The following is a 12,585-nucleotide window of genomic DNA, read 5'->3' on the forward strand; positions in this document are numbered from 1 at the left end:
TAATCTGATTGTGCTGAATTCTGACCCGACCGTCTGTTCCACACACGACTCCATGATTTTAATATTCAGTAAACTATAAAAGATAAACCCCCAGTAGATGATGTAGAGAAGAGCAGGATGTGGTAAAGTTGTGTAGAGAAGATATTTCCATAGACAGAAGACACGCTGCACTGAGCGCTCCATGCTTCAGTGCTCTGGGAGTGTTTATAGTCCTGTGAGTTTAACACTTCATGACTGAGAGCTGCTACAGCAACTTCTTCACCCACAGCAGCCATGACTTTAATCCCCATCTTCATCTGGACCCTGATCTTCTGCTCTCAAGGTCAGACCCTCATTCACCTTCAACTCTCACACCAAACTATCCTACATTAACCCTTTATTAAACACTTTACATCAACTTCAGAAGAGTCTTAAATGTGGAAATACTTCTACTGTATTTCTGTTTCTCCAGAGTCCATAGGTCAGGTGACTGTGACTCAGAGTCCTGCAGTGAAATCTGCTCTTCCAGGAGACACCGTCACAATTAGCTGCAGGACCAGTCAGGGTGTTAATGGCAACTACTTACACTGGTATCAGCAGAAACCTGGAGAAGCTCCTAAACTCATGATTATTTATGTGAATCAGCTTCAGTCTGGTTTTGCAGTTCGTTTCAGTGGTAGTGGATCTGGATCTGACTTCACTCTGACCATCAGTGGAGTCCAGCCTGAAGATGCTGCAGATTATTACTGTCAGGGGGAGTTTTATATCAGCAGCACCTATCTGTTCACACAGTGATATAACGCCGTACAAAAACCTCCGTCACTCAGTCCGGCTGCACAGAGACTGCACTGCTGCAGTGGGATCTCCTGCAGGTGCTGAGATGGAGGAAGTGAAACATCAACATACAACATACAACCCCGTCATCCTCGCTATTGTTGTTTTGTTGTTTTGTTTCATTGATTTGTATTGTTTTATTGTGTTATTTGGATTCTCATTAATACGTGTCACATGACTTTTATTGTGTCCCTCAGAAGCTGAAGAATGCTGCTCTGATTATTCTAGCCAGATGCTGACGGTCACCATCATTACCACCCACTGCACTGCACTGTCCACTGTGGATGGTAATATTAGTCTTCTATGATGTATTTCTGGTAAACACATAACACTGTGAATGGAGGAATATTAAATACCCACACAACTTCAGAAACTGAATAATGTCCCATCAATCTGCTCCACTATCAGACCTCACTCCAACTCCCATAATTCATGTGAACAGACTTCAGACTCAAAAGATAACACCTCACATGTTATACAGATGTGGGTATTCCCAAGCCATCTCCTGAGATGGCACTTTATAATAAATTAACATACTGCTATCTCATGACTTTTGGCATGTCAGTCTAGAAATCATGAGAAAGCTTGTATCTAAATTTAGTTATTATTTATTATGTAATTATATAATTATGATAGATGTAAAGAGATCTCAAAAATCTCAATGAATAAAAATAGATATACTATTATTTAGCTTTCACCAAAGCATTTCTAATATTTACTGATGAAAAGAAGATGCAAAGTCTGATATAGGAGTTCAGAAAAGACTTTTATTTTGTATTGAAACAGAAAATGAAGCAAAAGACAAAAGTAATACAAAGTAAACCAGGTTCAAACACATCTAACACACAGTTCAGCTACAGACAGTGAGTTTAATGAAGTAGAGGGGTGTGTGTGTATCTGTGTGTGTGTGTGTCTATATCAGTATGTGTGTGTGTGTGTGTGTGTGTGTGTTCAGAGGTTAGAGCACTGGTCCGCGCTCACTGGTTTACTGGCTACAGACTGGGAGTTCTTGGTGGCCTCACAGGTCACTGTGTTCTTCATCCACTGCTGCTGCTGGAGGGTCAGGGTGCTGCTCCAGCTGTAGAGGCCGTGGTCCTTCTTCAGAAGAGCGGGGCTGTGACGGACCCCCGAGCTCCTGCTGCTGCCGCCCACCTTCCAGCTCAGCTTCCAGTCTGAGGGGAAGCCCCCGCTGCCCACACACAGCAGTGTGACCTCCCCCTGCTCCAGCTCTGCACTGGACGGGGGCAGGACTGTAAGAGTGGGAGGAGTCTCACCTGTAGGAGACACACACACACACACACACACACAGATACACAGTGTTCATAATGATCTGCTAATAAAGGATCTAGAACAGCACTGTAGAGAACCGACACTGTGGTTCTGGTTATCCGGTACTGAATTGGGTTCTGATGGTTCTGGACTCTGTAGAGAAATCAGGAGCACAGTGCATTATGGGTAGTGGTGTGAGCTGGGGTGCAGGGTTTGAACCCGGGCTGTTTGAGTGCGCTGTAAGAGTAGTGGATATGGAGTACTGGAGTGCACTATATAGTGAAGAGTGTACAGAATCAGATACACCCCCACCCTACACACAGCTCCAGCTCTCATTCAGCCAGTACAGAGGAACAACTGGAGGAGAACACTGAGTGTGTGTGTGTGTGTGTGAGTGTGTGAGTGTGTGTGTGTGTGTGTGTTTCACTTCTCTTATCTTACAGAGCAGATCTGGGTTCAGTGGATCATCACTAACATTTTTATCTGAACTGAAGATCAATTTAATTAAATATGAGATGTATTCATTATTAAATCCCGGTCCCACTTTAAAATAAGTGTACCTAAGTACTATGTAGTTACATGGTAACAATCCATGTAACTACAGTGTAACTACTGATGAAGTACACATTGTTACGGATTAACTACAGAGGTGCAGGTTATGTAATTACACATGTGTATTAAAGTTAATTTTGACTTGTACCAGGGTGTGATAAATTGAGTATAAACTTATCCAACAGCTATTGTCTAGAGTGTAATTAGGGCTGATTGAGTACACACACTATTACACATGTGTACGTACACTCACCCTGGTACACATGTGTACCTACACAACTCAAATTAACCTTAATACACATGTGTAATTACATAACCTGCACCTCTGTAGTTAATCCGTTACAATGTGTACTTCATCAGTAGTTACACTGTAGTTACATGGATTGTTACCGTGTAACTACATAGTACTTAGGGACACTTATTATAAAGTGGGACCTAAATTCCTTCCAATAAATAACCATTTATTAACTGTTTTCTCTCTTATGGGAGAAATCATTTATTAGTTTATTTATTATTATTTTTTTTTATATATTGAACATAATCTATATTTTATTCTTCAATGCACCTTGAAATAAAGCACATTTTAATTCATTATATGTAACAATTTAGCCATAGGGGGAAATAGCTGATATATGATTATTCCCTGGAAGGACTTAATTCATTTATAAAAAAAAAACAAAACATTTTTGTACTGACTAAAAACTTTTTTTATTTATTGAAGCATAAAATTAGAAGTAAACTTCCTAGAAAGTATCTGCAAAGACATCAAATAAATTTAATACAATTTAACAATGTGAAATGCTTTTAACCTTACATTACATTAAATAACTTTAATCTATTTAACCATAACTATTCATTTAATCATCAAAACTTGCTATTAAGGATTTTGAAATTAAAATTGTTTATTTAAATTGTTTCCAATAGGAAATTCATTTTAGAATATATGGTTTAATTTTTCAACAAAAAGAATCCACTGCAAATTTTTAATACTTGTAGATTTTAACATGAATGACGTGAAAATATGCTTTTACAAATGTGTCTTCAGATACATTACAGCAACACATCATTTAATTTACTGTAATGTGCTTTAAAAATCTAAAATTAAACATAAAACATGAATTTTGAAGGCAGATTTATCCATAAATGCACTTTGTTTTACATTTAGCTGAACTTGACTAATAATATATTTAATAGTATATCAAAAATAAATATTTATTGTATTATTTTATTCACTAACAAGCATCTAAATATCTATTTTTTACTATAATTAGTTAAGTTTTATCAGTTAATACCTAAATATTCATCGATTAAATGTAAAGGTTGATATATACTGGAATTCCAATAATATTATAAAATAATATTTTTACTAGCAAATAAACATAATATGTAATGTAACAATATTTTTTAATAAATGATAATACTATAATAAAATACATTGAAACAAATATTAATTAAAATATTAAATATAAATAAAGCTGAAAATTACTAGAATTTGATGCATGCTTATTAATTCAATATGATTTTCTGAAAGTTTGCATTAAAAACTAAAATAGTTTGCTCAAACTCCACAATGTAGATATATATTTAAAAAATATATAGTCTTTTTAAAATAAAAAACTCCAAAATGATTTGCAGATTAATGCATATGTATTGTTGCTGTTGCTCAAAACTTTACAGAAGAGAAATAAAACCGTCTTTTTATGTACTTTTAATTTAAGGTTTAACAACTTTCAATGTAATCAATGTAAAAACATTTAATAAGCGATTTTGGACCATTTCTATTGATCAATTCATCATAACATTCTGATACAATCTAAAGAACAACTACCAGATTCACACTGAGCAAAAAACTGAAATACAGTAAAAAATGCAGTGACAGTATATTTACATACATTTTTTTATTAATCACTTCATTTCTAATCAAAAATTATTAAAATCAATTAATTAAAATCAAAAAGTATTTTTTTACTTTTAATATCAAATTTAAATATTACACACGTAAAATATCTTTAAAATAAATCACACTGCAATCAAGCAGCACTAAAACTATTTTCATATTAAATCTTATTTAATAAATATTTTCAAAATTGTATAAAAATATTTTTTTTCTTTATTTAAATAAATCTTAAAATTATGTCTCAGCTTTTAACTGATACAGACCGACACTCAACATCAACATCAAGTGTTTCTGTAAAAAACACTGAACTAAAATAAATAATTAAAAGTCCTTCAAACACTTCAAATACACTAAAAAATACTTAATTTCTTATTATAATAATTTAATTGTTGTTTTATTAATAAATAAATGTAGTTACTTACGTCCAACTTCCAGTTTAGTTCCTCCACCGAAAGTCCACCACAGTGATACAAACTCATTCAGTGGCTGTACAAAAACCTCCAGCTCTAAACTCACCACTCTACACACACACACACACACACACACTGCTCTACACACACACACACACACACACACACACACACACACAACACACACATCTAACTGCCCAACATGAGGAACATTTCCCCACATTTAACACTGGGAGAGCGCCCCCTGTTGGTTCTGGAGAAGAACCTCGTTCTGATTTGGTAAAAGATCAGTTTAAAGATGCTCCACCAGCCTGCACTGTTATAACAAGTCAGATTAAGAGGCTGGATTTAATCTGATTGTGCTGAATTCTGACCCGACCGTCTGTTCCACACACGACTCCATGATTTTAATATTCAGTAAACTATAAAAGATAAACCCCCAGTAGATGATGTAGAGAAGAGCAGGATGTGGTAAAGTTGTGTAGAGAAGATATTTCCATAGACAGAAGACACGCTGCACTGAGCGCTCCATGCTTCAGTGCTCTGGGAGTGTTTATAGTCCTGTGAGTTTAACACTTCATGACTGAGAGCTGCTACAGCAACTTCTTCACCCACAGCAGCCATGACTTTAATCCCCATCTTCATCTGGACCCTGATCTTCTGCTCTCAAGGTCAGACCCTCATTCACCTTCAACTCTCACACCAAACTATCCTACATTAACCCTTTATTAAACACTTTACATCAACTTCAGAAGAGTCTTAAATGTGGAGATACTTCTACTGTATTTCTGTTTCTCCAGAGTCCATAGGTCAGGTGACTGTGACTCAGAGTCCTGCAGTGAAATCTGCTCTTCCAGGAGACTCCGTCACCATCAGCTGCAGGACCAGCACTGCTGTAGAGTACAGCAGCAGGTTTCACTGGTATCAGCAGAAACCTGGAGAAGCTCCTAAACTCCTGATTAAAGAAACAAATCAGCTTCAGTCTGGTTTTGCAGCTCGTTTCAGTGGTAGTGGATCTGGATCTGACTTCACTCTGACCATCAGTGGAGTCCAGTCTGAAGATGCTGCAGATTATTACTGTAAGAGTATTCACTGTCCCAGCAGTTGTCTGTTCACACAGTGATATAACGCCGTACAAAAACCTCCGTCACTCAGTCCGGCTGCACAGAGACTGCACTGCTGCAGTGGGATCTCCTGCAGGTGCTGAGATGGAGGAAGTGAAACAGGGCTGTTGAGCAGAAAAACTGCTTTTAGATGAATGTAGGTGCAGAAATTTCTCAGGCCCGTTCACTTTTATAAATACAACCTCGCCATCCTCACTATTGATGTTTTATTATTTTGTTTTATTTTATTGTTTTTTTATTGTTTTATTTGGATCCTCATTAGCTGCTATTGTAATATCAGCTTTTCTTCCTGAGGTCCAACCGACATAACATACAAAACAAATATAAAATAGAATAAATGAATAAATGTTACAATTATATAGCACTTTTCAAGACACTCAAGGTCACATTACAATAAACACTACATCCAATCAATCACACTCAGCCAACACACACACAGTTTAGAGTATCCAGTTAACTTGACTTGGAAAATCAAAGTCCCTGAAAGAAACCCTTCAGATAGAGGAAGAACATGGAAGCTCCACCCAGACAGGGACTTGAACCCAAGACCTACTGAGAGTACTGAGAGGAGAAAGTGTTGAACACCAAAATCATTCATAGTGATTAATCTCCATCATCTCCAATACAAATAAAATTTGTAGCAAAAGACCCAGTTATGGCCCACATAGCACCACTTACACCCTGTTTACACTCGAATTAAATGGATCTGGATTTAAATGACCCGAGATCAAGCTTTTAAATGTTCATATTTTTGTTTTTTAATCTGTTTTGGATTTTTTTTTTTCATGTAAACACAGATGTTTTATTAATGGTATGATCCGTTTTCTATATAAAATTACAATATAAGTTCTCTGAAAATCTGGAACTGTGTTCTCTGGAATGATGGAGCTTCATCTTATACGTATTGGGATGAGTTGGGAGTTGTGGATGAGTTGGGGAGTTTAGGATGAGGTGGGATTTTGGGCATGGGTTGATGAGTTGGGGAGTTGGAGATGGGTTTGGGAGTTGGGGGTGAGTTGGAGAGTTGAGGATGAGTTGGGGATTTTGGGATGAGTTGGGAATTTGGGGATGGGTTGATGAGTTGGAGAGTTGGGGATGGGTTTGGGAGTTGGGGGTGAGTTGGAGAGTTGAGGATGAGTTGGGGATTTTGGGATGAGTTGGGAATTTGGGGATGGGTTGATGAGTTGGAGAGTTGGGGATGAGTTGGGGAGTTTGGGATGAGTTGGGAATTTGGGGATGGGTTGATGAGTTGGGGAGTTGGGGATGAGTTTGGGAGTTGGGGATGAGTTTGGGAGTTGGGGATGAGTTGGAGAGTTGGGGATTAGTTGGGGAGTTTTGGATGATTTGGGAATTTGGGGATGGGTTGATGAGTTGGGGAGTTGGGGATTATTAATGGTATGATCCGTTTTCTATATAAAATTACAATATAAGTTCTCTGAAAATCTGGAACTGTGTTCTTTGGAATGATGGAGCTTCATCTTATACGTATTGGGATGAGTTGGGAGTTGGGGATTAGTTGGGGAGTTTGGGATGATTTGGGAATTTGGGGATGGGTTGATGAGTTGGGGATGAGTTGGAGAGTTGGGGGTGAGGTGGAGTGATACTTGTCTCAAACATCCTGACTTCACTAAAGCACTGGACCAAATAGGATTGAGTCTCACATGATGAAACCCACTGGTCCAGATCTTCTCTGGAAAACTGGAGTCTGGAGAAGTCAAGAGGAGTATAGTGACCATAATCCTGCTGGAAGCACAGATAAAATTCAGACTGTGCTTCTAAGTTTTTATTTATATGTTTTTGCACTGTTATGTACTTTATACATGTATTTGTACATAAAATCATATTATGATAAAGACAGATTTGGAAATGGTTAGACTGGGAATGACAACAGCTCAGCCATTCAGTGATAGCTCAGGTAAAATGACAGCATACCAAGAGATTTTGGACTATTTAATACTCCTAACTCTGAAGGAACAGTTTAAGGACGGCCCCTTTCTGTTCCCTATCTGATCTTACGTGCTTCTAGAAAACCTTGTGGAAACCATTTTTAGAAGAGTTGAAGCTGTTATAGCTGTAAAGGGGTGGGCAGATTTTGTGTTAAACCCAATGGATTAAGAACGGGATTAAATGAAAAGGATGGAAAGTTCATATGTGTGTGAAAGCAGATGAGTGAATACCTTTGATAATATAGTGATTATTAATTATTTATTATCTATTTTTATAGCAATTGTTACTAAGACACACACCGGCCTCAGTCTTGAGGTCTAAAGAATAGTATATATATAAAACATCAAAAAACATCTCAATTGAGATCAAACATGTCAATGAGTAAATAATTTAGTTCTCACACTGATCATTCTAGCCAAATGAATTAACATACCGCTATCCCATGACTTTTGTCATGTCAGTGTAGAAATCATCAGAAAAATTTTATCTGATTTTAATTATTTTTTTATTATGTAATTAAGAAATTATCACACAGATGTTACAGAGTAACAATAAATATATATAAAAATATATATATACTATTATTTAGTTTTCACCAAAGCATTTCTATTATTTACTGATGAAAAGAAGATGCAAAGTCTGATATAGGAGCTCAAAAAAGACTTTTATTATGTATTCAAACAGGAAATGAAGCAAAAGATAAAATGTATAAAAATTAAACCAGGTTCAAACACATCTAACACACAGTTCAGCTACAGACAGTGACTTTAATGAAGTAGAGGGGTGTGTCTCTCTGTGTGTGTGTGTGAGTGAGTGTGTGTGTTCACAGGTGAGAGCACTGGTCTGCGCTCACTGGTTTACTGGCTACAGACTGGGAGTTCTTGGTGGCCTCACAGGTCACTGTGTTCTTCATCCACTGCTGCTGCTGGAGGGTCAGGGTGCTGCTCCAGCTGTAGAGGCCGTGGTCCTTCTTCAGAAGAGCGGGGCTGTGACGGACCCCCGAGCTCCTGCTGCTGCCGTCCACCTTCCAGCTCAGCTTCCAGTCTGAGGGGAAGCCCCCGCTGCCCACACACAGCAGTGTGACCTCCCCCTGCTCCAGCTCTGCACTGGACGGGGGCAGGACTGTAAGAGTGGGAGGAGTCTCACCTGTAGGAGACACAGACACACACACACACAGATACACAGTGTTCATAATGATCTGCTAATAAAGGATCTAGAACAGCACTGTAGAGAACCGACACTGTGGTTCTGGTTATGTGGACTTACTTGTGCGTGTGTGTAAGAGTGTGTTTATGTGTGTGTGTGTGTGTGTGTGTGTGTATGTGTGTGTTTTTAATAATGTCTTAACTAGTGTCAGTTAATAAGATTTTTTAACCAGTTAACAATGTTTATTACTATAATAAATACTGTTATTCAGGCAAATAATATATATTTTTACTACATGTAAAAAAAACTGCTATTTTAATATTCAGTAAACTATAAAAGATAAACCCCCAGTAGATGATGTAGAGAAGAGCAGGATGTGGTAAAGTTGTGTAGAGAAGATATTTCCATAGACAGATGGAAGCTCCATGCTTCAGTGCTCTGGGAGCAAATAATATATATTTTTACTACGTGTAAAAAGATTTTTTTTTTCTTTTACCATTTTGTTGTAACCACAATGACATAATGAGATTAAAACAGGATGGATGGACCAACATAAATTATTCACAATATTACAAAATCTTAATATATTTTTACATGTATTTCAATTCAAAGAATATTGGAGCTATTGCTAAAAATACAAGGTTTTTGAGTGACAGTAATGATATGTTGATGAGCATATTATTTTGCACACATATCTATCATCGTGGTCAAGCATAAAACCTCATATCTCTACTTCTGTCAGTTTTCTCTTTTATAAAATAATGTGAATTTGGCTGATGTTCTTTACCTTCACTCAAAATGTCATGATAATCCATAAAAAACTACAAAATGATTTGGAAATAAAGGATATAGATACATATTGCTGATGCTTGTAACTTTACAGAAGAAAAACAAAACTGTTAACTTTTAATGGAAGATTATGTAAAAAAAACAGAACATTTCTATTGTTCAATTCATTACGACATTCTAACACAATGTAAAGAACAACTACCAGATTCACACTGGGTAAAAAAGTAAAAAAGTAAAAATGCAATAATGTAGTAAAAATATATTCACATATATGTTACATTTATCACTTAAATTCTAATCAAAATGATATATCATACTTTACAATATTATTTGAAATATTATGAACAGATTTTAAACATTAAATGCATGAAAGAACAATCAAGTAGCACTGAAACTAATTTCATATTAAATCTTAATAAATAAATATTTCCACAATCCAATCAAAATTATTTTTCTCTCTATTTAACATTTTTTATAAAATGATTTCTCAGCTTTTAACTGATACAGATCGACACTCAACATCAACATCAAGTGTTTCTGTAAAAAAAACTGAACTAAAATAAATAAATAAAAGTCCTTCAAACACTTCAAATACACTGAAAAATACTTAATTTCTTATTATAATAATTTAATTGTTGTTTTATTAATAAATAAATGTAGTTACTTACGTCCAACTTCCAGTTTAGTTCCTCCACCGAAAGTCCACCACAGTGATACAAACTCATTCAGTGGCTGTACAAAAACCTCCAGCTCTAAACTCACCACTCTACACACACACACATACACACACACACACACACACACTGATCTACACACACATACACACACACACATCTAACTGCCCAACATGAGGAACATTTCCCCACATTTAACACTGGGAGAGCGCCCCCTGTTGGTTCTGGAGAAGAACCTCGTTCTGATTTGGTAAAAGATCAGTTTAAAGATGCTCCACCAGCCTGCACTGTTATAACAAGTCAGATTAAGAGCCTGGATTTAATCTGATTGTGCTGAATTCTGACCCGACCGTCTGTTCCACACACGACTCCATGATTTTAATATTCAGTAAACTATAAAAGATAAACCCCCAGTAGATGATGTAGAGAAGAGCAGGATGTGGTAAAGTTGTGTAGAGAAGATATTTCCATAGACAGAAGACACGCTGCACTGAGCGCTCCATGCTTCAGTGCTCTGGGAGTGTTTATAGTCCTGTGAGTTTAACACTTCATGACTGAGAGCTGCTACAGCAACTTCTTCACCCACAGCAGCCATGACTTTAATCCCCATCTTCATCTGGACCCTGATCTTCTGCTCTCAAGGTCAGACCCTCATTCACCTTCAACTCTCACACCAAACTATCCTACATTAACCCTTTATTAAACACTTTACATCAACTTCAGAAGAGTCTTAAATGTGGAGATACTTCTACTGTATTTCTGTTTCTCCAGAGTCCATAGGTCAGGTGACTGTGACTCAGAGTCCTGCAGTGAAATCTGCTCTTCCAGGAGACACCGTCACCATCAGCTGCAGGACCAGGCCTGCTGTTTATAACAACAACGAGTTACACTGGTATCAGCAGAAACCTGGAGAAGCTCCTAAACTCCTGATTAAATTTGTGAATCAGCTTCAGTCTGGTTTTGCAGCTCGTTTCAGTGGTAGTGGATCTGGATCTGATTTCACTCTGACCATCAGTGGAGTCCAGCCTGAAGATGCTGCAGATTATTACTGTCAGAGTTATCATTATATCAGCGGCACCCACCTGTTCACACAGTGATATAACACCGTACAAAAACCTCCGTCACTCAGTCCGGCTGCACAGAGACTGCACTGCTGCAGTGGGATCTCCTGCAGGTGCTGAGATGGAGGATGTGAAACAGCACAATCACACACACACACACACACACACACACACACACACACACACACACACACACACACACACATTTCTAATAACAGAAACATAAACGAGGATACAGGAATTATTCACATTGACTAAAACTTGCTAAAAGGTATCTGAAAAAAGGACTAGATGTTTTAATCACTGGTTTTTGCACCATTTGCATCATGGCTAATTGGATTCCCCACCAGGACACATCATCAGTTATGTATCTCAACATCACAGGATGTTTCAGCCATTTATCATAAGACACACCCACTAAGGCAGGCCCACCACAGGTTGATTAATGCTGGGTTTGTGTCTCGGGGTTTATCTGTTCACCTGAGCAGCTCAGATGCTCCAAACAGAACATCAGTCTTCTATAGTTGGGTTCATAACTCAGGCAGGGACGTGGTCCAGGTGAAATACGAAGCAATGGATGAAAAAGAGAGCAGCAAACTCTTTATATTGTTCAGAAATCAGGTCGAAAACATGAAAGCAAACCTTTTAAAGTGTCCTCAACTAAACTGGGGTCAGCAGCAGCTTAGTCTAACTATGAATATCAGGTGAGGGGTGGATATACAGCTCTGGGAAAATAAGAGACCCTTAAAATGATGAGTTATTAGCAAACTGAAACCCTCTGGAATATAATCAAGAGGAAGATGGATGATCACAAGCCATCAAACTAAACTGAACTGCTTGAACCAGGAGTAAAGGCATAAAGTTATCCAAAAGCAGTGTGTAAGACTGATGCAGGAGAACATG

The 12,585-nt window shown here is 37.4% G+C and overlaps 1 protein-coding gene and 2 gene segments (V, D, J or C); 2 read left to right on the forward strand and 1 right to left on the reverse strand.

Annotated features, from left to right (window-relative positions):
* Nucleotides 1-225: 225 nt before the first annotated feature.
* Nucleotides 226-869, forward strand: LOC125799182 (probable non-functional immunoglobulin kappa variable 6D-41). The segment is given in 2 exon segments: nt 226-322; nt 452-869. Coding segments are annotated over 2 exon segments (372 nt in total).
* An 848-nt stretch (nt 870-1,717) lies between these two features.
* On the reverse strand, nt 1,718-5,228 carry LOC111189193 (Ig kappa-b4 chain C region-like; the record flags this gene model as incomplete). The annotated part of the segment is given in 3 exon segments: nt 1,718-2,087; nt 4,954-5,079; nt 5,129-5,228. Coding segments are annotated over 3 exon segments (549 nt in total), but the record flags the coding sequence as incomplete, so codon positions are not given.
* Nucleotides 5,229-5,510: 282 nt separating this feature from the next.
* On the forward strand, nt 5,511-11,894 carry LOC111190732 (immunoglobulin kappa light chain-like). Its single transcript, XM_049475081.1, has 4 exons — nt 5,511-5,612; nt 5,742-6,047; nt 11,183-11,263; nt 11,393-11,894. The coding sequence occupies exons 1-4, from the start codon at nt 5,564-5,566 to the stop codon at nt 11,716-11,718; spliced, it is 762 nt and encodes a 253-aa protein (XP_049331038.1). The 5' UTR covers nt 5,511-5,563; the 3' UTR covers nt 11,719-11,894.
* Nucleotides 11,895-12,585: the final 691 nt, after the last annotated feature.

Source organism: Astyanax mexicanus, chromosome 2, assembly GCF_023375975.1.
Source record: "Astyanax mexicanus isolate ESR-SI-001 chromosome 2, AstMex3_surface, whole genome shotgun sequence".
NCBI lineage: Eukaryota > Metazoa > Chordata > Actinopteri > Characiformes > Acestrorhamphidae > Astyanax > Astyanax mexicanus.